Source organism: Calypte anna, chromosome 5, assembly GCF_003957555.1.
Source record: "Calypte anna isolate BGI_N300 chromosome 5, bCalAnn1_v1.p, whole genome shotgun sequence".
NCBI classification, from domain to species: Eukaryota; Metazoa; Chordata; class Aves; order Apodiformes; family Trochilidae; genus Calypte; species Calypte anna.
The window spans coordinates 1,826,710-1,854,547 of NC_044250.1; the positions used below are offsets into that span (position 1 = coordinate 1,826,710).

General features: G+C 45.8%; 2 protein-coding genes across 3 annotated transcripts in view; one reads left to right on the top strand and one right to left on the bottom strand.

The window, feature by feature from the left end:
- FADS2 (fatty acid desaturase 2) lies at positions 1-17,841 on the bottom strand. The gene is made up of 13 exons (XM_030450968.1): positions 17,806-17,841; positions 17,246-17,524; positions 11,958-12,068; positions 10,624-10,821; positions 10,083-10,184; positions 9,005-9,130; positions 8,142-8,202; positions 7,630-7,706; positions 7,349-7,446; positions 6,004-6,100; positions 5,003-5,082; positions 4,121-4,246; positions 1-2,754 (listed from the first exon to the last, which is right to left on the bottom strand). The coding sequence occupies exons 1-13, from the start codon at positions 17,827-17,829 to the stop codon at positions 2,703-2,705; spliced, it is 1,431 nt and encodes a 476-aa protein (XP_030306828.1). The 5' UTR covers positions 17,830-17,841; the 3' UTR covers positions 1-2,702.
- Positions 9,107-27,838, top strand: part of FADS1 (fatty acid desaturase 1) — a 23,784-nt gene continuing 5,052 nt past the window's right edge. The window contains exons 1-7 of one of the 2 annotated variants that reach the window (XM_030450970.1): positions 9,107-9,186; positions 21,005-21,200; positions 25,375-25,485; positions 25,779-25,976; positions 26,775-26,876; positions 27,011-27,139; positions 27,764-27,824. In XM_030450970.1, coding sequence (XP_030306830.1) covers positions 21,180-21,200; positions 25,375-25,485; positions 25,779-25,976; positions 26,775-26,876; positions 27,011-27,139; positions 27,764-27,824 — 622 coding nt within the window. In that variant the 5' untranslated portion in view covers positions 9,107-9,186; positions 21,005-21,179. Of the gene's footprint in view, positions 9,187-21,004; positions 21,201-22,966; positions 23,236-25,374; positions 25,486-25,778; positions 25,977-26,774; positions 26,877-27,010; positions 27,140-27,763; positions 27,825-27,838 lie in introns of those variants that run through there. The other variant, XM_030450969.1, reaches the window with a different exon arrangement.

The following is a 27,838-nucleotide window of genomic DNA, read 5'->3' on the forward strand; positions in this document are numbered from 1 at the left end:
TACAGTGTTGCAAGGTTTTTATTTTTGGATTTGAGCAACTGAACATTTTTCATGAAAAGAGTGTTTTTTGAGAGTCCAAAAGAAGCAAGTAGCTGGGGCAGAGTTAATACCAAGCTCTTTCCTCTTTCCCCCCTTTCTTCTCCTTGGAATCTTCCAAGGTCTTGTGAAAAAAAATTTCCCATTTGCCTAAGAGCTGGTCTGTCCTCCTGTAGGTTGTTGCAGCATGGTTGCTTTCTCTCCTTGGGTGTTTGAAGTTCTTCCATACTTCCATAGCTGCTGTGTCCTGTTAGGCCAGGCTGTTGTGCTGGCAGTTCTTTGGGTCTTTAGCAGAAAAAAAGAGTCCTTCCAGTAGGCTGGTGAAGTGGCAAAAGGGACTTCAAGCTGCTAAAGCACCTAAAGCAGGACTCTACCTAGGCTGAGCTACCAGTTTCCTGCAGTTTCTCTAGATGTTAAAAAGCAAATGGTTCAAATGGTTCCCCAAGAAGAAAGGTAACAGGGAGAAGAGGGGAGAATAGTGAGGAAGAAGAGGCATCTGTAGTAAGGAAATATTTGCTCTGGAAATAGAATCCAGAAAGGTGAGAAAATATGAACTGTCATAAAAATAATCTGAATATTTAAAAGATTGTTGTAGTGCTGCTGCTGCTGTGTGCTTGTGGTCAACCTTGCTGGAGCAGAAAGAGTGAGATACATTCAAGGAGGCAGAGAGAGATGCACATTAAGGCAGTCTTAACAATGTTAGCCACAATCACTAGCTAACTAGTAGCTTCTTACTACCTGTCTGGGAAATTACAGCACCCAAAAGGACATTATTGTTTGTGCTATTAGAAATTCACTCTAAAAATTGCTCAAAGTCTTCTCAGAGACAACCCAGAGGCTGTAGCTTTTCATCCTAACCATTTCTAGTGATGATTGGGTGTTGCCATCTTAGGGCTGGGCAAGAACACCAAAATAAGCTCTTTACAAACCTTCAGCATTTCTAGCTAGCTTTAGTTGCAACCCTCCTATAAATTTCCCATCTGTAAGCAAAGAATTAATCTCATTTTATTCTTCAAAGAAGGAGATTTATTTGTATTTTAAGTAGCTGATCACAATCCTGGAGTTGTCTTGGTTCAGGAAGAACTTGTGTTGATTTTGTGGGCCTGTGTGATCTGATTCAGTGATCTGATAGAGAGGATCCAGTTTCAGAGCTGAGCAAAGCAATGAGGCATGCAAAGTCATGGCCTAATAGCTGGAAAATCCCTGCTGGGTGTTCAGAGCAAGCAATGAGACAGCTGTCAGAACTGAAAACTGCTTTTGAAACCATGGCCTTATATCATAAACTGTCTCTTTGGTTCTATTACAACCAAATCTAAAGCCCTTGATTTATTTGGGCTCAGGTTGCCTGTTACAGAAGCACTTGGAAGCTGTTCAACCATATCTCCTGGTAGGTGGATTTTAGTAATTAGGTGTTGGGCAGAAAAATATGAGTTTTAGACAACTTGTAAGAGGGATTTCCAGAAGGTTTCCTATCCCCAGCACAGCCTGATCAATTCTCTCCTCAGCTGCCTCCCCAAAGGGCTGAGTCAAACAGTTGGGCAGCTCCTTCTCTTGCAGGGAGAACTCATTTCCTTCAAGTTCACAAGAGAAGGGTAAAAAATGCCATTGCTCCTGGCCTCTGAGAAGGAAAAAAGAGGTTTGGTTCCTGCCAAGCATGTGCAGACAGGCAGAACCATGTGTTTTTGCAGCCTGAAGCCCAACTCTGCTCTGCTGAAAGGATCACTTGTGGTTACACTGGAGCATCCACAAGCAATTAGTAAGTTTTGCTTATGTGGCTTATTTTGGCCTTTTGTTTAATTTACAGACAGCCATAGCACTTTACCAGACCTGTTGCTCATTAAAGAGACAACAGATCCTTTCCCAAAGGAGATGTTTTGTTGTTTAAGCCCAAAGATCTTCCATGGACCCCTGAAAATAAGGGCTGGTTATAAAAATACAGTGAGATTAACCCTGCTGAGAGGTGCTTAGACATCAGTTGTGCAGGGTCAGTACCCCAGCTTTTACTAAAGTGATTTTATGATTAGAGAAGGAGAGGAGGGAGAGGAAGGAGGGAGCTCAAGAGAGTGGGAGTCTGGGCAGCACAGCTGCCAGTCCCCCAGGGGATGTGATTCCTGCAGGCAGGACTGATGGGCATCTCAGCCCAGCTTAGCACCCTGGTACCAGGAGACCATGGACCATCTTATTTTTACCTTGATAACCAAATGAGACTGTGCTGAGCTTCTCTTTCACACAAACATAGGGAAAAAGAGGCATAAGCTGACTGGGGTGTCCCTAGGCTGCAAATCCACACTGAAGCCTGACAAGTCTGAAGTGCCTGTGAATCAGGGGCTTGTGTGGTGTAGGCAGAATCAGTCTTCTTAAGAGAAGGTCAAGGTCGGATATTAATGCCCCTTTTTAAAGTGTTCTTTCAATCCATCCTCTCCCAACCTTCTGTTTTGTGCAATACTGGCACTGCTTGTCATCCTCTGAAGTGTATTTTTTAATCAGTTTGGACTAAAGAGGTTGCCTGAGCCCATAGAGGTTCATGAGACAGGAAACTCCCCTCCAACTGTGCATGTAGCTATAGACTGAAATCCAAGAGTAAAAGACACACCTATGATTTCCCCCCCATGCACCCTCCCCCAAATCCCTCCCTGTCACTCACACCTCCCCATTAAGACTCATGTTCATTTATGGAGGTAAGCATCCAGCCACAGAGCTCCAGATTTCTTTAGGGACCTGTGGGAAGAAAATGAAGAGAAACTTGTTTGGCCTGGAATCTTCCTTCCATGTTTTTTTCTTCCCTACAGAACAGCCTTTTAGTGAATTTGAGTATGAACCTACAGGGCACTGAATGTCTTTCCCCAGTACAGCAGGTAACAGCTATTATTATAATATACCTAATATACCTATTTTGCACCCCAAAATGACCAGTTGGAGACTAAGTGGAGCACAGACTTCACCCTCAATAAACAGCAGAGAAGAATTGCCTTGGCTCACCATGTTTCACCTATGAGAGAGTTTCCCCAAATCACCCCCTGGGAATTCTCGTGCAGAATTTCCCATCTGCATCAGCTCCACAAATATTGTAGGACAGATCTGGAGTGGTTTGGGCCCAAAAAGTCCTCTGGCAAACAGAATTTGGTCTGGAAATGGAGCTTTATATCATTTACAGGAGATGATTTTTCTACCAGGAGGGCAGTCATTGCTGAGGTGGTTTCTGAGAACATGTGTAGGGACTTTTAGGGACATGTACAGTGGGATGCTGGAAATAACTCTCCTGGGTCTCAGGTCTGACTGGTTAAGAGGAGGAAAGGAAATTTTTGAAGCAGTTTTCAGCCTTTCTGCCAACATTTTTGGCCAACCTGCTTTCATTTGCATTTGTTTAGAATGGTTTGTGAGTGGAGATCCTTGGCCTGCAGACTCCTTTCTCATGTTCCCTGTCATGAATTATTTCCTTTGGAGTAATTGAGACAGAAACATTAACACAGAGTCTGCCTGACAAGGACTATGAGACTGCTCTGCAGCTATGTCTGGAGGGAACAGCCCTTTGTTGCTGGCAGGGCTCAAATGGAAACAGCACGGGCTGTAACCTGACTCATTCCTCTTTGATTCATCTCACTTTGCAGCCTGAAGAGACCCTGCCAGTGAGAAGCAGCTGCCAGAAGAGTTTTGAAAAACAGATTATTAAATACAGCATATTAAAAAAGGTGTACTAAAAGGGTTATTAGATCAAGTTAGTCCCCATCTCAGTTGTGACTAATTAAATTGGAGCTTTGATAGCAGGGCTCTGGTTGCAGAAGCTGCTCTGGAGGACACTTATTCTCTTTCCCCATGATGGAGTGAAGCAGCTTCCCATCTGCTGTCAGCCTGGCTGTAGTCCACAAAATCACTGGAGCTGTGTCAGTTCTGCTGTGGCTCAGCACTGCTCCAGGTGTTCCTTGGACTAAGACATGAAGGTTATTAACCTAGTGACCCCAAATTGCAACATCCCAGCCCACTTTCTGAAGGCTCTGTAGTATCCTGAATTCTCTCTGCTAGGAAAGAATCAGCTGTTCATGGAACAATGAATTTCAATCTGCAGGTAATACGAGAAGGATCTTACCCAACAATGTCTACAAATGCTTTTCCAAGAGGTTTCTCTTCATACTGGACTCCATACTTGGCACATAATGACTTGACCAAAGGTTTCACCTTCCAGAAGTTGTGCCGTGGCATTGTTGGAAACAGACTGCAATGAGGAAAGAGAAAACAAACCTGAGAAAACTCTAGAGACTGACCCCAAGGGCCAGTTATTGACACCTCCTCAAGCTCTTCAAGCAGAGAAAAGAGTAAGAGGCATCTGTCCTCTGTTTCAAGGAGCCTTGTGAAAACTGAATGCATTGAGTTCCCACCTCTGCTTTGCTCTCCCATGAGCTTCCAGGTAATGAGGAATTTGGGCTCACCTTGCCTTGTTCTGTTCACTGGAGATTTCCTAAGCTGACTTCCAAACCAGTCAGCTTTACCCTAAATGCTCTCTCTTCTACATTTGGTGTTGTCACTGGCAACAAACTGTCTATGTGGCCCTGATTTTAATCTTTTTATTTTTTATTTTATTTTTTCCTGGAACCTGGTTCCCAGCAGTCTACCCAGTCCCACACAGCTAGAAAACACTGAGGTGCTTTTAGGGAGAGAAGGTTTCTGAAATGGATACTCAAGTTCAAGTAGTTAGCTCGGGATATGGGTCCCATAGCTATAGTAGCTGGTAGATTTTACCACTGACTCCTAATTAAATCTCAAATTGAAAGAATGAGAGTGAAAGCTGAAGTATTTGGTGGTAAGAGGGACAGATGCTGTGTTTGTAGAAAGCAGACTGTGACCCCTTATATTCTGGGAGTCTCTTTCTTTGGCATATGGAAGATCCAAAGATCCTCCCTCATCCCACAGATGTCAAGTCCAGTGTTGTGACAACCTGATAGCAGCCAAATGGTTCTGGGTGTGTACTCACTGGTGCTCAATTTGAAAGTTCAGGTGCCCGGTGAACCAGTCATTGAAAAAGGACTGCTCAATATTGCAGGTGGCTGCCATCTGGGGAGGCAAGAGAACAAGTGAGTAAAAAAACCCTAAAAACCCTCAAATCAGAACAAAGCTCCTCTGCCAGGGGCTGATGTGCATCTTGCTCTGCTCCTGAGCTGGTGGAGGGTTAGGGTTATGAGACTGCCATGCTGAGGGAGGTGGTTGCAGCAAGAGGAGCTTTAATCCTCCTTCAGGGCTTGCTGTCACCTCTTGTGCTGCTGCTCAGGTCTCCACAGGGCTGAGTGGTGGCAAGGGGGACAATTTAAGGAGGGAGTTTGTGGACATCTGGTGATGAATCAGCCAGACTTCGAAAGCTCACCTTCAGGTCCCCCATTAACAACCAGAAATCCTAATTACACTGATGAACACTGTGATTTCTCCTCTCAGCTCAGTTACACTAAATTCACCTGGTGAGGGTTGGAATTGTTCTCATTATCCTCTAGGTCTGAACAGGACTTGGGCAACTGTAAGAAAGTGGTGTGCTTTCAGCAAGGTTGGATTTGGCTAACCAGGCATTAAAAAGGTGTAAAAAGCAGCAGGTTTTCATTTCAGTCCTTAGGGCTGAAATAGAACTTCATAAATATATTGAGGTCTCTCTCTCTCCAGCTTTGATTTTTTGGGGAGCTCTTCTTTTTGTTTATGTGTATATGCCAACACCACCCAGGAAAGCCAAACCATCCTTCTTGAACCTGATACTGCCTCAAATCAAAATCAAACCCTCTGATTGTCAGTTATTTACAGAAGTTTGGACTTCCATGTCTGGACCCAGCATTGCTGGCTCTGGGGAGGATATTTTTATGGGAGGGATCATGGACAGAGAGAGACCTGGGGGGTACACGAGTACCTGGGGATAGTGGGAACCCATCTGCTCTTCAAGTAACCATCTCATCCATTTTGGGGTGACTCAGGGTTATTCTTTCCCCTCCCAGTTACCTGAGAGCTAAGCCAGTCTCTGTGCTTCTCAGAATCAATTTCCATTGGAATGTGATTCATCTGGGTGACCCACACAAACCAGTGACTCTCCAAAAACCTTCAAAAACAGGCAAAAAACCCCATGAAAATTGATATTGCATATCAGGAGGTGAGGTAGAGTGGGGTTTACAGGGAGCAGCTTTCCCATTGCTTGCTGGATATCCATTAACTTGCAACTCCACCTCCCCACTCATGTTATCTTTCTGGGTGCCAAGCTTAGCTTGCTGGGGCTCACAGCTTCCCTTTGCTCTCTCAGTACCTTTACCATAAGTCTCAGCCCTGCACTGGGCTGGGAATTGCTTTGGAGTGGTTTGTTTATTGCTTATGGTATATAATTGCACTATTAGCACCCAGAAATGCACTTTCTTCTCTTTATTTACCCAAAATAGTATTTCTAAGCTGAGACTTAGATACACCTTGACAAGGCAGCTGTCCTGAAGCATCCTTGGCTTGTTTCTTGAAAGAGCAGTGATCTAAATTTGCATTTTTGCCTTTCTTCTTCCAGTTTTAGCTTAATCAAAATAGAGAAGTCTTGGAAATAACAGATGGGCTTGTCATAAGTTTTTCCATTTGATTTCAGACTGGAAAGGTTGGGAGGCACTTCCATAACTGTGTGCCTTTTGAATCTCCTCTTTTCCTAAGGTCCCAAGTCATGACCAGTACCATTAATTTTTGTGGAGGCAAAGGTTCTAACAATGTGAAGGTTTCTGTTGCCATTTCTTTTTATTCAAAAATTATTTATTTTAATAGAACATGTTTTTCACTGTGATTAAATGCTTTCCTCAAACTAATGCTAACTGTGGGGCTAAATGCCACCCCTTGGTACTAGCTGGTGTACAGGCCATGCAGTCTTCCCCACTGGAGAAGTGGTGAGCATCTCACTTACTGGGAAGCACCATACCTTCCCAGTAAGGTGGGAAGAAGGTGGCCAGAGACACTCTGGAAGGGATCATCCTTGACCAAAATGGAACAAAATGCATGAAGGTGTTGGGATTGGGCAGTGTGTGAGAAGAGACAATGAACAAAGAAAGGAAAATCTTGGCTGGACCATCACAAGGGCAGAGGAAGATGCAAGCAGGGGAAGATGCTGAGCACCAGAACCAATTCTAAAGTGGGGAGGTGGAAGTGAGATGATGAGAGGAAGGTGAAGCAGTGGGAATGGCCAAGGGAACACACAGTGACTGCTGTGAACCTCTACTGGGAAGGCCTGTGGGCCACAGCAGAGCTGAGACTTGGTTCATCTGGACAGGGAGAGAGGGAGGAAGGGCAGGAGGGGAGAGCAGGAGGGATGCCCTTTATCTCCTACCTGACAAAAGTGAGGAGAGACAGGGATCCCAGGACACCATAGAATGGGATGTATGTGATGAAGTAGCGCAGGTAGTAGCTGATGGCCCAGGCTAGGTCCTAGGGGGAGAGAGAAGATGTTAAGCATCACCTTGCCTACCTCCTACACCGTCTCCTTGGTGGTGTTAGGGACTCTGGCTAATCAGTACAGCAATCCCTGCCTGCTGGCCTCCCTCCCTGCTCAAGTGTGATTTCTCCCAAGGCAGCCAGAGCCCACCAAGCTCGAGGGAACATTGCACTCACCGCCCAGAACCTGCGCCTGATCATGGTCGAGATGATTTGGATTTGGAAATACACAGGGATGAGCAGAGGTGGGAAGACTGCAAAGCAAAGGGAAATGTTTTGGCCATCAGAGGGGGTGGAAGGGTGTTGGGACATGAGAGTGAGCTGGTGGCTGAGGACTGGTTTTAAGGAGAAGTCTGCCTGGCACTGGTGAGAGAGGTGAGGTGGTAGTGATGGGGGTTGCTTCTGCTTCACACCCATTGACCTTGACTTATCAAAGAGCATTGCAACATCCTTTTTTTTTTTTCCTTATTTCCCAATCTCTGCTGTTTCTCTTGCTTTACAAGACCACGCTGGCAATGTTCAAAATGCTTGGATGTCTAAACTGATTTGGGACCTGCCCAGAGGGATGGTGGGCCTGGGGAAGGGAAGGATGAGCTGGGCATTAGGCAGTTGCTCTGCTAACACAAGTAGGGGCTGGGAAGATCACCTGGCAGGCAGGGAGAAAAGCAGAGTGCAGGGAAGATACTCACTGAGGAAGAAGTACTCGTGCTGGTGGTTGTAAGGCAGGTACTTCAGCTTCTTCTTGCCATACTGCAGGGGACAGAGGAGAAAGCTCAGGCTTGGATTATGACACTCACATGTAAAATCCCCCACAATAACTGACTGGTGAGTTTGGACTAACCCATGAACTCCTGCCATCAGCCAGGTCTTGTAAAAACTTATTTTACCAACAGGGAAAACTAGCATGCTCCTTAGCAGGCACTACAGCAAGTCACACAGATGTGCTTAAATCTATAATGTCCTGTCACTGGTTTGATGTGGAAGTGATAGGAAATGAAGTGTGGTCATTGAGAGCTGCTCTGCACCAAATCCTCTGTTACTATGTCCCACCTAGAGAGAGCAGATGCAGAGAAGTTTCACCAGACCCTTGTTTGTTTGGGGCACAGCTGGGCAAGCTCATATTGGCAGATATTTTCTGTGGAAATCAGTTTTGAAATGTTCTTGATGAATTACTGAGGAACACCATCTTTTCTGCTCATGTTGATATTCCAAGCCAGCAGGGTGAAGTTGTCTTTAAAGACTTTCTACTTGCTTTCCAGTCCTATATTCACTGCTTCACTTTCCTGTGGTCAGTGTAGGAAATGGATAGGGAACTGTACATTCAGTCTTGCTCTTCAGCCCAAGGTTTGTGAGGGTGTGAGAGACAAACTGCTCTTAAACAACATAAACAGATGAAATCCCTGGATGAGGCATTTCCTTTTTTAGCATTCCTGGAAATCTTGATTGCACAATTTCTATCTCCCAACACTGTCCAACTCCTGGTATCCCACAAGCATTTTCTGAAGCCCTTTAGGACAGTGTTTTTTTTTTTGTTTTAATGATTTTGCCTTACCTCAACAGGCTGTGTATCTCCAAGGACAAAAATGTGCAGCATGTTCACATCTGGGTCCTTCTTGAATATGTTGGGTTTGGCGTGGTGCTGGAAGTGACGATGGTTCCACCAGTTTGCAGAGGCCCCCTGAGCAGACACAAGAAGAAGGAGTTAATCCATGGGAAAGAAGAGTTCCTCTGCTGGTAGGATTATCCATTCTTTTATATAAACTAAAACAGTACAACTCTGATCATGGCCAAACTGTTATTTGCTTTTGAAATAGCAACAAGCAGTGAGTGTCTAAGCTGGTGGTTGCTATGAGACTGCTGGCTCTGGAGGGCTGGTTTGCCCTCTCTGAGGAGCATCTGTACTGAAAGGAGGAGGAATAAATATACTCTGAGTTGCATGGCATCATGTCTTCCCACATGTGAAGTTGTAATTAGTAGCTGAAACACAGAATCAGTTGGAGAACTGACTTAGGTTGGAAAAGACCTTTTAAGATCATTGACTCCAACTGGTGACACAACCAAGTCCACCACTAAACCCTCTTGCTGCCTTACTGATTATCATACTGGTTTCCCCCTGTTGCCTGTGAGGAACCAGGAATGATGAAGTGGATTTGGGAGAATGGGCAAAGCCATGCCCCACCCTCTCCTAAATCCCTGCTGCAGGTGGATGCTGAAATGTCTGGACTACCCCTGGACCTTGCCCAGGATTGAAGGTTTGGAGGCATCTTGAATGGATGGGATGTAGCAGGATGGGACATCTGAAAAATACTGTACCTCAGTGTGAAGGGGGTGGAGGGCATGGCAGCAGTAGGATGTTAAAATAGGGATTAATACAGTTTAATAAACTTTGTCCCCAGCTGCTATAAATGGGTGTGGTGGCACTGAAGCTTGTGGAACTACTGTGCTTTCCAACAGCTATCACTGTGCTCTCTTATCTCTACTGCACAACATCTCCATGTGCAATGGTCACTAACTTCTCTTCTGTGCCTCTGCTCACTGCAGAACAGTGTAAAGCTGCACTTTATTGCTTTGATATATTCAAAGTGTCTGCAGCTGTTTCCACAGTGCCACAGGTCCATAATGTCCTTTACCTTCAGGTGTCCAATGACAAACTTGTGGACAATGTGGTTCCAAGAAGACTTCTTGAAGACAGAGAGGTGTCCAAAATCATGTTGCAGCCACCCTGCCTGGGCCTGGGGTGAAGGGAAATCAAGTAGTTAGGGAGCTGGTTGAAATCAGAATGAAGCCCAAGAGGAAATGTAGATAGAAGGCAAGTTTTGAGTGTGGGAATTAACTGAAGTGAGAAGGTGAAGATCTCTGGTTTCATTCTGGAGGGGAACATAGAATCATTTAGGCTGGGAAAGACTCTTTAAGATCACTGAATCCAATCGTAAACCTCACACTACCAAGTCCACCATGATGTGGAAGAGAAGATCAAAGAGGTGAGGAAAAGATGTGATCCACAGCCAGCAGTGGGTAGGGGTGGCCAGAAGGCACCACAGTGGCAGGTATGTTGTCAATGTCTTCTGCTGCTGTGACTGCTTTGCACTGATAATTCATCTATCATAAGTTGGATTCACACTGGCCTTCTCCTGAGTTATTTGCATAGCCAGGATACTCTGTGCTTCTCACCTGGGATGTTGCAAGGATGAAGGCAAGGATGAGAGTTGTGATCCAGCCAGTACCAAAGTATGAAACCATTAACCAAGCCAAAACTTCCATTGCAATAATATGGCCCAAGTAAAGAGAGAAGAACAAAGGATTTGCTCTGAACAAGTTCATGTCCTCTGCTGTCTTCCTCAGGGTCCGGAAATCCTCCACCAGCTGGGGCTGCAAAACAGACAAGCAAGACAGAGTGTGAAGCTTGTGAGTAGGTGTGAATGAGTCTAAGGAAGGCAGAGCAAGCTCCATACCAAGGACTTAGCTGTTCCTTGTGTTGGTTGGCTCTAGCAGAAGTAAGGAAGGCCCTCCCTCCAGATTCAGCTGGTGTTCTAGCTTCTCAATAGCACTTTCCTATGAATAAACATCCTGGTTGGGCTGAGCCCCCAGCCTGACCTTTTGCCCTTTGAGCTAGGAGTGTAATTCAAGCTGCTGCTGTGAATCAGCAGCATGACCTGGCTCTCTGGAGAGTTCCATCACCTGATGACTCTGGTCTCAATGAGCTTTACAAGTACAAAAGAAAGAGCTGGAGAAAGAGAGAATCCACTCCTACTGCTTATGCTTAGTTCCAGATGATGAGCTCCCAATACCAGAGCACCTGCCATCTGTTTAATCCATGGGTCAGCTCCTGTGCAATCATTCATGAAGAACATTCCTGGGTGAATGAAGGTTTGCACCAGCTCTTCTATTGTGAGTGACACAGATATCATAATCATGGCCAAGCACAAACAATGGGCCAGGATTGAGTTTCATGGCAAGAGTTGGTCATGCTCTGCCCATTGCCTGAATAATGAATGAACACACTGTCTGGGAGGGACACAGAGCTGCTCTGAGGATGTTCCTCAAGAACAGCCACCAGAAGGAGACATCTGCTTCACCTTGCCCATAGCTTGGTCACCAGAGAAGGAACAGCAGAAGGGACACCAGTCACAAGAGCTGGTGCATGGTTCCTTGTCTACGTTTCTCAATTTCCATTTTCCTTCAAGTATGGGATCAGACCAGCCTGTGCACCTGGAATGGGTTCCTGGGAATGGTTACCATCAGCAGAGCTGTTGGTGGCTCTGTGGGAAAGGCAAGGCTTGTCCCACCCATCTGAATGTCTCACCTCCCCCCACACACATTTTAACCTCTACTGGAACATCCACATTGCTACATGGAGGTGTTCAGACCCTGAGTATTCCCCCTCTTTGGAGCTGCCTGGACCTTTATAATCATCTGCCTTGCCTCTGACCTGGAGGACATCCCAAGAAGAAAAAAAATGGTGGAACAGACCCACCATGAAGCCCAGCACAGACACAAATACTCACATTTTTATCTCTGTCCTGGCTGGGCTCCCCTGGAGCAAGCTCTCCAATCAGTAATGGCTTGAGAAACTTTCTCACCAAGGTGGGATTGATGTGGAAAGCTTGGAATGCATCCTGGAGTGGAAATAGAATTCAATGGGTAAGATTTAGGAGTAACCTGCTGCTTCCCACTCTTTTGTGTCATTCCCATCCATCTCAAGTGTCCTTCTTAGTGGTTGTCCCCTCATGTTCCTGTGCAGGAGGGGTGCCAGACTGACTTCCACCTCTGTGATCATTGCTCAGTGCAGTATTTCTACTAGAGGTTGATTCATTTGCTTATCCAGTAGGAAATAACAGTGAGATCTGGGATGCTACCTAGACATATGGTGAAAGGCACCTCAAGAAAGTTTTTCTGAGCAGCTAAATACCTAAATCCTGTTAAATCTCTTAGAAGGTAGGCAGGGAGGAATTTGTGTAAATCCTCACTGGGATATAAATACCTTTGGAAAGTTGGCTGCCTGGAGGCAGTTCAAGAGAGAGAGGGTGACTGAACCTGGACATCACAAAAAACATCACTGAATATTTTAGGGCAAGCCTGTAAATTCCAGCACTAACCCAGCTGAGGAATATGAGGAGAGTCTTGATTTTGGAGACTGTCTTTCTCTTTTTGATCTATAATTTGAGTGTCTGAATGCTACCTTGACTCTTCTTTATTCTAGAACCATATTCTAACTACAGAGGTAATTCTATCAATCCAAGTAAAATGTCTTAGAAAGGAACCAACCCAAAAATTCAGTTATTTACTAGAACTTTTAAGCAATTGCTTCAAAGTGCTTGCTATCAAACTTTGCAGTATCTAAAACCCCATTCAAAAAAAAGCCCTTCCACCAAAAACCTTGGTTCATTACTCTGAAATTCAGATTCTGAGATGTTTAACAGTCTCAAAGAGCTGGTGGTTATCGATACCTGTGCTAAGACTTCTTGTCATTTCTCCTGTGCTGTGCTATATGGCTGCTTGTCCCTATAAGAGGTAGTTGGTGATACTGCTTGCATATTTTTTGTTCAGGACATTCCTTAAGCACTGGGTGCATTTTACTGAATTCTCTCAAACTTGTGGCAAGATGTAAATAGCTTAAGTTTCAGCAGCAGAATCAAACTGAGGGATGAGACTCACTGTTGATGTAACTCATGAAATAAATCCTATCCCATATACTCCTGAGGCTGGGAGAGCAGGAAACCCAGCTGGAATAATATTTTTCTTACAGATTTTCAAGATTTCTAACACAGAAGGAAAATGCCTTGCTTGTAGAGCCCTTTTGATCCTGGCATTCTTGAGTATGCCTGGCTCTTCTTTATCTGTACTCCTTCCCCTTTCTGCACGTTTGTGTCAACTGATGTCCTAAAGATGCCTGATGGGAGCATAGATTTGATCCATATATTTGAGATTGTGAGCTTAGCTGGAGTTAACTCTAGAAAATCATCCAGGAGAGGTGTAAAAACTGTAATGAAGTGCTAAGATGGATACAGAAAAAACCAGCCAAAAATAGAAGTCAGGGATACCATGCTTCAGCCTTTCCACCTTTATTCCATTGCCTAACAATAGTAGGGACTAAAACCTCCCTTCTGGATTTAAACAGAAAGGGGCAGGCTGGGAAATGCTCCCTGTGTCCAGCTGTGACCCTTGTGGGAGCTGACTTCTGGTGTTCAGAAATAGCAGCTGACCAACCTTGAGTCCCAAAGTCCACAAAAATCAACAGAAACTTTCACCTGATTCCAAGACTTTGGACTGAGCTTCAAAGCAAGACTCTGACCATGGGAGCTTTGCTGTGGGGGTTAGATAAGGAAAGGGTGGGGGAGTAAAAGCAGAGCTGAGCCATTTAACTTGAAGTTAAATATAAATAAATAAATCATAAATAAACCATACGTGAAAAGTTAGAGGTACAGCAGAGAACCAGAACTCTGTGGAATGACTTACTGATTTTAAAAAGACAGAAAATGTCTCAGGTTTTTAGGGGAAGAAATAAGGAGGGGGGGGAAAAGTGATTCCAATGGGAGAGGCAAACTGAAATGTCAGAAATTAAACTGAGGTGCACTTTTTATGTAAAGCAGCAGAATTTCCCTGTGAACTCTCAGCTTACCTCTCTTGCCAGTCCCCAAACTAAGCCTTTTTGTATCCAATTTCAGGATTAAGGTGATTCCTGTTACACAGTCCTCTCCCTTATGCAGGTAGGGAATGATGCACTAAATGACTGAGTTGCCCAAGGTTACAACAGAGCAGTAGAACTGGTAGCAGACCAGCTTTGAGCTTTTTTTACTAATAATGCTCCAGTTATTGCAGCATTTTCCACTCTTGGTCCCACAGATGTGTCCCTGAAATGTTAGCTCTGATTGCCAATTTCCTTCCCTGGTACAATTTGCAGATGATGTGAAAGGAAAGAGCAGAATGAGTGGGGAAGGGAAGAGCTGGTTGTACCTGCTGCAATTTTGGGGTGAAAAAAGGGGAAGAAGAGGACAGAGGTGAAGGTGACAATAAGAATATTGTCTCAATATTGTTTAAACCAATGGGGGAAAAAATTCTTTGGAGGATGTGATCATCATGCTGGAGATATTGCTGATTTGTCTTGTATTAACTGGAGGGGGTGACTCAGGACTTGAACAGCTTCTGCCTGACCACCTAGGAGGTATTTTTGTCTTCTTGGGGTTTCCCTGCCAGGAGCTGATTTCTTTTGTAAACATTTTTTAAACTGTTCTGTCATGGTTTTTCCAGGGAGAGAATGTAGAGAATGTTTGGGGTTTATTTTTCTCTGTATAGCCTCCAAGCAGGAGAGAGAATTACATCTGATCAGTACCATCTGATGATGACAGAAAGCTGCAATAATGGAAGGATTGTTTTTTATTAGCTATATCTCATGCATCTCCTTTACAAACAGGTCCTGAATATAAGATACTACCTGAATTTTGGAACTTGCCTCAGGCCTGCACTACAGGAGATAAAAAGCAAGAGGGAAAAGAGAATCTCTGGGAAGTGCCATCTGATATTTCCACCTGAGCTCCCAAGTTTGTGGTCTGCTGGCCAAATAAGCTGAGAAGTGTGCAAGTGGGAATTGCTCCACCTGCTTTTGGTGAAAAAAACTTTGTATTCTTGAGGTATGAGGAGCACCTGAGCATGTGAAGTGCTTAGTGCAGCCCATACAAGGATGTCCTTTCACATCCTTGAAGATCTCTGAAACACAGAGACTGCAAGGTGCCCTCACACACTCCTGCCTGCATTTTCTGAAGGCAAATGTGCATGATGTGATACCAGAACACAGTCCCAGGCTAGTACATTGTCTCAGCATCTTAAAATATGGCCTAAAATGAATGATGGTCTGTGTTGTTAGTACCTGGAGAGGAAATTTGAGCATGAACTAAGCTGGGCATTCCTCCTGCCATGAGCTGAGCACTCTGACCATAGCAGCTGCCATGGAGGCTCCTCAGTTAGCTCTTGTGAGCACCCTGAGATGAATTAGCTGACACTTTGCCAAGCAGGGTAGTTTAGTGGCCTGGCACAGCCATGGAGTTCAGTGTGTCAGTGGGCAGCTTGTGGCAGATGGAGACACTTGATCCTCGAGAGGATTGCTCCAAATGAATGAGATGCTGAGGTTCCTTTGGTGCCTGTTTGCTGGACTGGAGGTCCAAGCTGCTGAGGAGAACCTGAGAAAGCTGAAAGCCACTGAAGAACTAGGAATGTAAACATGTTAAACAGAAGTTTTATCATTGCCTTTTCCTCCTCCCAAACTCTTCCAGTTGTGTTATCTTGCAACCCCAGAAGGAAACTCATCTGCTAAGCCTTGATGGGGTCAAGGCCAAGGCTTTCTCACCCTGAATGAGAGAGATTTTTTGGCAGTAAACTGTTACTTGTCACAGGGAAGCTGAAAACCAGATGCCACTTCTGGTTTAGTGCTCAGAACAGTGATGAACAATTTCAGAGCATCTTAAAGACCATGCCTCAGGGAGCTTGCTCTGAGGAAAGGGGGATGCCAGGTTCCTTGGGGAGGTGGGAGGAGGACCAGCAGTAATAGAACCACAAACCTGTGGTTCTTCCCTGCAAAGATACAGAGCCAAATGCAAGAGCAGATGCTTTTTGGTTTCTAGTGGAGATATTGGAGTTAAATTATTGGGGCTGGGAGTCAAAGTCCTCAGCTTACAACAGCCCTGCCTTTAAGCAGCTGAAAGTAAAACCTGGCCAATCTTTTCTGAGGCAGAATGCCAGTCATTTCTGATTTATTGAGAAGGGGACAGGAACGCCAAAACACATCACTGTGCTTCAAGGAAAAAAAAATGGAAAATAACCACAGAGCACAGGCAAATGGGAACTGACAGAAGGGAAAGGTTCCTAATTCTTGCCAGTTAATTCTGCCACACATGGAGCCACCTCCTCACTAAGGTGTTAAGAGCCCTGGGAGACAAACAGTTAATGTTACAGCTTGGGCTTTCCTGCCACTTCCCATGCACATATTCGGAAGGGCTCTGAGAAGGCAGTTTAAATTTTATTAACTGTGGGCTAAAACCCTGAGGGGAGAACTTCTGAAGAAGGTGGCTGTGGGGCAAAAACTGCAGGCAACAATTTCCCAGGCAATTCGTTCTTTTCAAGGTTTTTGGTTGGTTGTTTTTTATAAGTAGCTAAAACATGAGAGGTAGCTGACACCAGCTATGAAGTGCAGGAGCAGCAGCAGCAAAAGTTTCTGTTTCTTTTTTGGGTTTTTTCTTTTTTTTTTTTTTTTTTTTTTTTCTAGGGAAACCTGTAGCTCTCCTGGGGGGAGGGAGGGATGAGAATAAGAAAAAATAATTCTAAAAAGCTTCTTGTGTTAAAGCCTCTCAAGCTCACCTTCCTCACAGAAGCAACTTTAAAACTGGCCTCTCATTAACCCCTTCTTGCACTTGGCTGCTGGGACTCTGGATGTCATAAGCTACAACATGAAGAGGGGGAGACTTGGGGGCACTTGGCTCGTAGATTCAGAGCTCCAGGCACAGCACAAGCAAGGCACAAAGACAACCCAGGCAGAACCCCAGCCACCTTTCCCAACCAATCTTCCAGATGCTGCGAGTGGGAGCTGCTGCCCAAGGAGTTGCATCCATCCCTTTCCAACCAACCTTCCCTCTCCTAAAAGCAGCCAAAGGGATGAGCTCAGCGTACAGCAGGTGGGGGAGAGGCGGGCAGCTGCCTGCACCAAACCTGCCTCGGTTTTCCATCACCACCGGGAAGGCAAGGACCTGGCAGAGGTGGCTGGGGTGGCAGCCCCGTGGGTGGGTGTCCGTGCGTGGGTCCTTACCGTGGCATCTTCTCCGGCGCAGTGGCTGATGACTCGGTGACCCCCCGGGTGTCTGTTTGCCCACTTGGTGATGTTGTAAACCTTGCGTTCTATCACCAGCCACTTGTCCGTCCTCAGGTTGTGCTTCTGGATCTCCTCCCAGGTGTAGAAGCGAAGCTGCGCCTCCGGCTCGCCCGACTCCCCTCCTTTCTCCCCTCCTTTCCCCATGGGGCCACTTGTTTCTTTGTCTTCTTGCCAAAAGCAGGAGGGGGGCAACCTTTCCCTGCGCTTCTCCGGGATCTGCCGGTGGGGAAAGAGCTTTTTCCTCGGGTGATTTAACTCAGCTGATCCCCTGGTCTCTCCCTTCCCCTTCTCTCATGTCCTCCCTTCTCTTTGTCTCTCAGCTGCCCGGCCCTTGCAACCCCTTCGCTCGCTTGCTCGGAACCGCCCCCCCTAGGCTGGTTTTTCCCCGTACTGATCCACTTTCTCCTCGCACACAGCCCTGTTTCCCGGGAAGCTCGGCCCATTCCACCACCCCCTCCCCTCATCATCCTCCTCCTCCCCCCCTCCCCATCCTTTACCTCCTCCCCCCTCCTCTCCAGCATCCTCCTCCATTCAGTACCGGTGAGGTTTCCAGAGGGATCAGCAGAGCTCCTGCACCAATCCCGGCTCTGCCGGAGCCCGGCTGGTCCCTGCCATTGGCCCGGGGCGATCTTGCGAAGCCGGGAGCCAGCGGGCTGCCCGCCAGGCCGGGCCCGGGGCCCGGGGCCGCCGCCGTCCACTCCCCCCCAGGCCGTGGGACGGGGGCTGCGGGCACCTCTCGGGCAGCTCCCCTGCTCCTCCTCGCCCTTGCTTGCCTTGTCGCCTGGTTTAAAATCTTTTACTTCCCTCCTTTACACCCCCATTTATTTCTTTTTTAACTTTTTTTTTTCCGTCTCCCCCCCCCCTTTTTTTTTCTTTCCACCCTCTAGCTCCTTCCCCCCGCTTTTTAAACCTTATTTCCCCACCTAAATCTTCCTCACCTTTTTTTCTCTTTACCATTTTTTCCTTTTTTAATTTACCCCCTTTCCTTTTTTTACCTTTTACCTTTCCTTGCCCTTTCCCCTCTTATTTACTTTTTGCTTTCCCTTTTTTCCCCACGTCCCCTTTTTCCCTGCCCTTTTAATTTTTCTTGCTTTCCCTCCTTTTTCCCCCCTCCTTCCTCTTTCCTCCTTTTCTAAATTTCCCCCCCTCCTTTTCCACCAGAATTTCACCTTGCTCCTTTATGTTCATCTTCAAAAGGAGGATTTTGCTATGGTACCTGAAAACACCACAGTTTTACTCCATTTTGTCACTCTGAATTACCACCTCAAAGCCTGTCACACTTAGCAGATTTCTTTTGGCACAAGGAGAGCCTTTTGGCAGCAGGCACAGCTAGGGATGTGCTCAGGGCACTGCTTAATTAACAGGTGGGACAGTGCCACCTTTTTCTTTGCTGTGGGGCACTTTTATTACAAAATAATCATCCCTGTTGTTGGGTTATGCAAGGGGTTGTGGTGCAAGGGCATAAAGGATGGCAGAGCATGTTCACTGCTGGCTTCCTCAGGTCTCAGGGTATCTGTGGATGTTCTTCCAGGACAAGGCACTTGGGACCCCCAGCTTTCCTGATGACAGCAATCTTTTCTTGTGACCATTTTGCATTAATCAATAATAATAGGAAGTTTTATTTATCCTTCCTGGCTGATTCCAAGCAGATTTCATATGCAAACAGTTTAGGGTACAGATTGCATGACCTAAATTACAGAACAGAAACTGTTGTATGGTCAGATCTTAGGACTGGAGCAACACTGCCTTCCAGTAGCTCAGACCTTTATTTTTCTCATATTAATAGATTTTTTTTTTCATCTTAATAGATCTGACCTGGTCTGGAAAAGCAAGGGAAGGACCTTTTGGTTCAAAGAACCTTATGGTTCAGATGTTTTAATTCACAAAGCATATTTGCTCTCCAGCCAGGTACTGTATCACGTTGTTGAAGGAGGGAGCTTATGCATGGGATAAATGCCCATCTCCTTCCATGAAAGCAAAAAATGCCTCCAGTCCTGATGCTGATGTGCATCTGCCCATAGTTTAGAGCAGGCTGGGCTGTTTTTGCATGGTGCCATTAGCCTGGAAGAGCTGACAACAGAAAAGATCTTAAAAATTTCTTGCTGTTCTCTATTTTTTCCACCTCTACATGGGAAACAGCAAGAGAGAGCAACATGGAAGAGCATAAACCACTTTTCTACTGGTGAGAATCACCTCGTGGTGCCTCTGTGCCAAGGTGAGAGAACCCAGTGGGTGGTGGGGATGTCACTGCAGCATCACTTTAACAACAAAAGTCAACTTCTCCTCCATCTTTTAGGGGCAGACACAAACTTTTCCTTCTTTCCTTACTTCAGTCAGAAAAAAAGTGTATTGAAGAGTGTAATATTGATTATTTTTTTTAAAGTTATTCTGTATTGCACCAGTTGTTTTGCTTTCTTGGCTCTGTTATGTGGCTCATGACCATGTGCTGCTGGAGTTGGCTAATCAGGCTGATGGATTTTAATGCTATTTAGCATTACCAAAGATGTGTTTGATATTTTACCTCCATGAGCATTTTCAAAGGAGCTCTGGTGACACTTCAGTCATGGGAGAGTGGGAGAGTTTATTTCAGAGGGAGCTGACTTAACTTTACCAGGCAACCAACCAACAACCAAACAGCAATTCCCATTGTGTTGCCTTCTTCCACGGCATGAATTTCACATTCCTCTGTGGATCTTGGCTTGGCCGTGTGGGATTATCAGGGTCAGGGCACAAACTGGTCTGGATGCCAAGGAAACAGGGTACATAATCCCTCTTGGTTGGTATAGAAAGCAGCAGGCATTGCAAGGACCCCTCAGGACATTGAGAAGGAGAGAAATGTTCTGTTCTTCATGCTGCCCCTTATCTTAGTTGTAATAATTTGTAATGAAAAGCCCATCCTACTGGTGTTTTCCCTTTCTAATCAGATCCTTTTCTCTTCAACCAGATTTTGCTTTAAATGTGAAAAGATCAAACCAATGACTGCCTTACTCCCTCAGTCACTACTCTCAGTTCTGGAGGACAAAAAATATGCTCATTTTTATCTCAGCAACCCCACCCCTTATCTATAGTGAATTCTGATTTGTTTTTTCTGGCAAGATACAAACTCCTCCCAGATGATAATCTTCCCCCAGTAGTCCTCAGTACAATGTGTCCATTCTTTCCCTCTCTCATGTCTAATTTTTGCACTTAAATTTTTACAGTCAGTTGTTAGGGCAGAGTACCAGGGCAAATACTCCCTGCAGTTAACAGAGGCCAAACCAAGACATTTCCTATGCAAAACCAAAAATTTATTATGGGTATAAATAGCTCCAGGTGCAATGCTAACTTATTTAGTCCTAATTATTCAGCACTTACAGCTCATTCCCAAAAATGCAACAATTGATAGGGAAAAAAGGGAATATTTCTGGTGTTACAGAATCAGGTATTCACTGTTACTACTTGTTTGGTCCCAGAGATGTCCCACAATTAGTGATCCCTCATCACCCAGGTCATTTAGGTATTTTAAAGTATGTTACAGCCCAATCATGGTAGTAACATAATATATTTTCTCTGATTTTTGGTGACACCCAACCCAGTCATCTGGGTCTTCCAGTGAAGACTGACTCTCTGTTAAAGCCAGCTGGGTGCAGGATGCTAGTGAGTGTATTGTGGCAGCTGCTTTTTATAACAGTTTTCATTACAATGATCTCATTCCAGCCTCCACGAGACCTCCTGAATCCCTGAGTATGGCAAGAGCAGCAGAACCAACCTCTGCTGACAACTGGCAGCTTGTACCTGGACAGGAAAACCTTCCCTGCTTAGAGGTGGATGAATCAAGCAGCCTCCATGGTGTCTTCTCCTGGGCTGAAGAGAAAAGAAAACCACAGATTTTATGCCAGAAGAAGCTTTGAAGGTAATTGTATAATTTGTCTGGAGTAATCAATTAATAATGTGCTAACAACTTCTGGTCCTGCTAAAACCAGAGGAGGCATATGAGGGGAACAAGACTAAAGCTCAGTGGTGCTTTTTGGTTTTTGTTATTTCCCCTTAAAACAAGTTTCCAAAGGTCTAATTTTGGAGGAAGATACACTTTTTTAAAAAATAGTGTATAGAAAAAAAAGAAATTAGATGAGGATCCCCCCCACATTCACAATGAAAAGTCACACTGAAAATACCAACTAAATTTAAGACAATTATTCCTTAGTGCAATAATAAGAAGAATTAGAAAAAAATAGACTTTGAAATCATTTCTGCACCCTTCTGAATATAAAGGCTAATTTAGGTGGTTAAATATGGGTAAAAGATGCTAAATATGGGTAAAAGATGTGAGGTGGTCAGTGGCCAACATCCAGAGCAATTTAATTTTTGCTGAGATGGGGAGAGAAGCTTTTCTTTCATGGGTGACAGTGCAGATATGTAGAAGCAGGGATGCCTTCCTCAATGCTGTGGAACTGATAAAGAAAGGGAAATAAAAGATGCTCAATGCAGTGTTTTGCAGGCAGAGAATTCCAAGCTCAAAAGAGGTGCTGTAGCAATCAGGTGATGTTCAGGAGAGGGGATGTGGTCTGGTGGGTCTCTGTTTCTATGGTTACACTCAACTGGAATTGCTGTAACTAGGTCAGATTGGAAGGTGTGAATGAAAACAAAGAAATTTGGGCTCAGTAATGAGAGTTCAGGGGGAAAAGTGTTGGTACCAGGGAAAGCAAGAAGGGAGATGAATGTGGAACCAGGATTTTTATGTGCAGCAGCCAAATGTAGCCAGAGAAACAGCAAGAGAGATGGAAGAGTGGGAGAAATTTGCTGGAAAGGGCAAACAAAACCAAGGGTAGGGAAGATAAGGCATCCTCAGCCCAGAAGTGAGGAGAAATGGGTTGCAAAAATCACCTAAAAAGAAACAGCCTAAGTGTGAACTGCACTGCAGAGCCTGCACATCCTTCCTCTGACCATGGCTCAGGTCTTTGGCTTTTCTGCTTTCTCCAGATCCTTTGGCTCCCGGTAACATTTTCAGGGCTGTGTCTTCACCTCACATAGATCAGTGATCACCGGTGTCCCTCCTTCCCAACTACCAACTCCTCTGGGATAACCACTGCCTATTTTTCCTCCTTTTCCCACGTTTTTGAACCTCCTCAGGGTGGTACCTGGCACTCACTTGCATTGCACTGCTGCTGTTCCTCTCAGCCTGCCCATCCTTCTTCCCAGCTTCATACAACCATAAAATCCCTGGAAAGCCACATTTATCCCAATTCCCTGAGCAGAAGAGAAAGCTTTCCAACAGCCTCAGCATCCACACCCTTAGGAATGGGCATTGTAAGCTGCTCCTTTGAGCAAGCCCGAGGTGATGAGGTATAATTTGCATCCTCTGCCTGGTATTTTACAACCTGTCACTTATTATACCCAGGGCACTAATTTCCCATTCCCAAACCCCAGGCTTTGGAGGGCCTGGCAGGGCAGAGGACTGCCCGGAGTCCCCGCTGCCCGAGTTCCCCTCAGCCGCCATCGCCCCCTCAGGCAGCGCTCCCGGCCCGGCCACAGCGCGGTTCCCCGGGGGGGGGCGGGCACAAAGCGAGCGGCGTCCAATGAGCGTCGGAGGATTGGGGCGGGCAGCCAATGGGAGGCGGGCAAGCGGGACGGTGTTCAAGGGAGGTTGGGGAGGAGCGCTCCGGGGCGGGAGGGTGTGAGGGGGGGGACCACGGGTGGGGAAGAGTCCGTGAGGAGCCGAACCGAACCGGACCGGGCAAAAGCGGAGCCCAAGCATGGAGGAGTCCCGGGGGGTCAAGTCTCTGCGACGCTTCACCTGGGAGGAGATCGGGCAGAGGAACGGGCGGGGGCCGGCGCCTCAGGAGCGGTGGTTGGTGATCGAGAGGAAGGTGTACGACATCAGCGAGTTCTGCCGCAGGCACCCGGGGGGCTCCCGGGTTATCAGCCACTACGCCGGGCAGGAAGCCACGGTGAGAGGCGAAGGGCTGGCTCCTCAAAGGTTCTTACCCTCAGAAGGGTGTGGGGAGCACCAAAAGTCACCCCACGCCAGGCAGCGAGAGGAGGGGTGGCCCGCGTGGCCGGGGGTCACTGGGGACCGTGACAGTGGGAGTGGGACAGCCGGGGGGCTGTGGTGTCCACACACGGGGTGTTGGCAGCTGGGCAGCGCAAGGATGCGGAGTGAATGGCATTTATTCCGGGGTTTTACGGGGGGGGAATGTGCTGACAATGTGACATTTCCGGAGGAAATCGCCCAAAATGGGCACCAATAGGGGTGTTCGCAGCCGGGAGTAAATCAGGGGGAAAAGCAAGTAGTTTTTGCACGCAGGCAGTAAATAAGAAGTCTCTTGGTTTACACACCCGTGGGCTGGAGCAAAACAACCCCAGGGATTGCTGGTGCTGATGGTGTGTGTACAGACTTCATTTTTTGCGAGGATGTGCAGGCACTCAGCCTCCTCTTAACTTTAAAAACCCAGCACAGCCTTTCCAAGAGATGGTACAAGTGCAGAATATCACTGGTATTCGTCTTTTTGTCTTAAAAAATATAATAATTTATGTTTAGCTGCCAATGATTAGTACAAAGCTGAGTAAATGTAGCTTGAATTAAGGGGTGGGTTGATTTTGTCAGGGTATTTCCTCCCTTATGTCTTTCACAAAATCAGATGCATTCCTCCAGATATATTTAGACCTAAGGGATGCTAAAACTACCTCAAGAGTGGTTCTGATGGACTGGGTTTCAATTCAGTTTTATTCCAGAGCAGAAAGGATGAAACTTGAGACCTTGTGCTTTCCTTCACTTCGTCGTAGTCCTGTAATTTAAAGCCAAAGATAATACCTGAATTTACACATCCTTCAGGAGTTGAGGGTGTACTTTTGAAGCCCTGTTTGTGGGGTGGGTGACAGTGGCCAGCACAGAGGGCTAAGCACAGTTTGATGGTCACATTGCAGCCAACTGCATTCTTCATCTGTGTCACTGCTGGGTGCAATGGAATTGCTGATCACTCAGGAACCTGAGCCAAATAAATTCCAATTTATTTTTTTTCCCTAGTGTTTTTGGCCCAGGAAATGTAAAGAATCAGGCTCCTTAAAAGCAGAACAACAAGAAATTAAAGGAAGAAGACTTAGTTTGCTGAATGCCACTGGAGTGTTCTGATTTCTAGAAGGTGGAACCAGCAGTCCTTTAACCTCCAGTTGGGATTGCACTGCCAGGTTTTACAGCCTGCTTGGAAAGGATTGGTCCAAAACATGTGGTACCATCCTCTGATCTGCCCACATGCTCCTCCCTATTTTTTTTCCCCTCTTCCAGTGGGGGAAAAATACAAATTCTTGTACCCCTCTTTTTTTTTTGCCTCCTGTATTCATGTCAGCCTGAGCTGAGGGGTTGCTACATCTGAAGTAGGACAGACCCAGAGCTGGCAACATAAGCCAGGTTTTTTAACCCTTTTCTTTTGAATGGTGTGGACTCTTTAGAAACATGGAGGGGAACCAAATGGGGACCAGGAGGCAGGTAGTAAGGAAGCAAAAGTATTCTAGGAAGATGTGGCACTGGGTAGGCACTGGGGACTGCCAAGGAAGTGTGTCTGGAACAATGTGGGGCTTTTGAGAGGTTGGTGAGGATCACCTGAAGCTGCCATCACCTGCCTGTGCCCTGCTTGTCCCAGTGTTTTTCCCAGTTCTAAACAGCTGATCCATTTTTTCGTGTGAACATCTTGCCCTTCTCCCTAGTCAGACTTTTATTTCAGGATATGGGGCCTGAGGACAAATAAAAGGGAAGGGAAAGGAAAATAGAGACAGGTGATTCAGGTGATATATCTTGTCAACAGGATATTAAATTTTCAGATTCAGATTAGAAGTAAGAGGGGAGTGAGCCTGTATGCCTTAGTGACTTACACTTAACAGCATCTAGATAAAAAATGACACGGAGAATTCAGCTTCAGCTGGTCATTTGTGGTGTGAAGAATGAAGTAAGATCTATGGCAATAAAGTCTGGCTCAGCCAGCTCAGTTAGTTGGGTTGTTTTCTGCTGTGTGCAGGCTATCATGAAATACATTTCTTTTGCTGCCACCTGAAGAATATTTTTTCTTCATCCTGTTCCTGTATCTGTGTTTCAGGATCCTTTCATAGCTTTTCATCTTGACAAGACACTAGTGAGAAAGTACATGAGCCCACTCTTGATTGGGGAGCTGGCACCAGATCAACCCAGCTTTGAGCCCAGCAAGAATGTAAGTATAAAAACTTGTTTTTTGGGTTGAAATTGTGCTATTTAACTTCTCTTATTGGCAGCCAGAATTTCCTGTCCAGAAAATGATAATATCTCCTGGAATCACTGTGCTGGGCTGGAGCTTCCTTTTCATGTCATTATTAGTAGGCTGAATGAAGATTTCTCTCCAGGGGACCCTCAGCTTTTCCCCATTGCCACAGTAGCTCCTCAAGTGGGGAAACTGAGCTCCTTTCTGAGTTCCTGAGACATTTTCTGATCAGGGGATCTCAGGGAATCTCTTGGTTCTCCCCACAGAAAAAGCTGGTAGAAGATTTCCGTGAGCTCCGTGCCACTGTGGAGAAGATGGGGCTTTTCAACCCCAGCTGCACCTTTTTCATGCTTTATCTCTGTCACATCCTGGTGCTGGATGTTGCAGCCTGGCTCACCATCTGGTATTTTGGAGCATCCACTCTGCCTTTTCTCTTCTCTGCAGTGCTTCTGGGAACTGTTCAGGTAAGCAAGTAGGAGAGAAAGAAGCCCCCAAACCCCTTCAAGACTTAGGTGCTCATTGCCAGAAGTACAAGAGAAATTTAAGCTTTGTGGACTTCCCAAAATTCTGCTTCTTCCAGGGAAGGGGTAAAACCACAGTGACAGGACATGCTTCTTTGGTCAAGCAGGCTTTGCCCTGCTTTTTCCTTCCCTTAGTTCCTCAAAGCTCTCCTTATTCCCAGCCTTCTTCATACAATGAAAGCCATGCTCTGCTTTGGAGGTGTCTGGTGCCAGAAATCCAAGGCACTGTGCAGGGGCCAAGCCACCAGGTTCCCATGGGAACTTGCATCGAGTTAGAGGAGAGGGCAGAGCAGTTCTCAAAGCCCCAGCTATTTCTCCTGTGGCCAGCTGATCCCCTTGGAATTACAAGTACTCTGAGGAGGCAGCAGCAAACTGCTCCTTAAAGGAGACTTTGTTGCTGGTTTCAGTGCAGTTTTGTAAGGGAATAAATGCTGTTTCTGAGCTCCATGATTTTTTTTTTAATTATTTTTTTTTCACCTCCATGATTTTTCTTTTTTCCTTCCTCATGAAAACAGCAATCTGGGAGTAGATGTCAACAGGCAAAGTCTGCACTCCAGTGGTATATTGTAGAAGTGTTTAGACTGGGTTTTAGTTGTGGAAATGCTTTTGCTATCCAGGGTTATGTTGTGAGGAGCATGGGAAGTGGAAGCAGTGAAAGCCCTTTTCTGACATGGAGACTCCTGCCTTTTCCTTTTTTTTCCCCAGCACCACTGGTTTTGGTTGTTTTATTTTTAATTCCAGGCCCAGGCTGGCTGGCTCCAGCATGATTTTGGACACCTTTCAGTCTTTAGCAAATCCAGATGGAACCACTTGGTGCACAAGTTCGTGATCGGCCATCTGAAGGTGGGCATGCAGTGCTGAGATGGTCTGCAGGATAATAAGAAATAAAATGCATGGAATTACTGGGGAGGGGAGGGTGGAGTAAGGGCAGAAAATACAACTTCTTTACAACACTCTCTTCTCATCCCTTCCTGCAGGGAGCACCAGCCAGCTGGTGGAATCACCTCCACTTCCAGCACCACGCTAAACCCAACTGCTTCAGGAAAGACCCTGATGTGAACATGCACCCCTTGTTTTTTGCCTTGGGAAAAACACTCTCTGTAGAGGTGAGTCCTGATAAAGGCTGGGAGGTTACAGCATTAGAGCTCAAATTTGGCAAGCTGGAAAGGCCTTGGAGACCATTGACCACTTGGTTTTGTCACTGTAATTCAGGGATGTAGAGAAGTCTCAGCTTGGCATTCATGGGAGAAGGAAAAAGGTCCTGATGTGTCACTAGCTTCCATATATTTAATGTTGCAGTTTATTTTTGGCATTGAAATTAAGGGAGAGCTGCTGTTCAGAGTTGGTTTGGACATAAAATGGAATTCCTCAAGGAAGTCAGTGATGTGATCTGTTACATTTGTACAGTGAAAACTCAAAAAAAAAAATGAAACAGCCTCATAGAGGTTTTAGTTTTAAGACAGCTGTGCCCTCTGTAGGGGAAGAGCTTCCAGTGCGTGTTGCTGTTTGTGGTGTGAGGGACTACCCAGCCTCTTGAGCATCCAAGGCAGGGATGGAAACTCCTCATAGTCCTCACAGACTGAAGTTCCAGGGGGATGGTGAAGCCCATGGCATGCTGGGTGCTGGCAGGGTTTGATAGGACTTCTCTGTCAAAGGTTGAAAGTATCTTGGTGTGCATCTCTGAAAGCCCAGATGTCTTCACAGCTTAGGTAATTTGCTTCTTTTAACAGCTGGGGGTACAAAAGAAGAAATTCATGCCTTACAACCACCAGCACAAGTACTTCTTCATCAGTGAGTAGCCCTGT

What these genes read in the sequence shown, in the direction of transcription:
- FADS2 (XM_030450968.1), bottom strand. Translation starts at nt 17,829, where the DNA reads ATGCTGGAGAGGAGGGGGGAGGAG. An exon ending in TTGTCATTGGACACCTGAAG is followed by an intron (nt 9,131 to 10,082) that starts GTAAAGGACATT and finishes GTGTCTGCTCAG; the next exon opens with GGGGCCTCTGCAAACTGGTG. An exon ending in GCATTTGTAGACATTGTTGG is followed by an intron (nt 2,755 to 4,120) that starts GTAAGATCCTTC and finishes TTCTTCCCACAG; the next exon opens with GTCCCTAAAGAAATCTGGAG.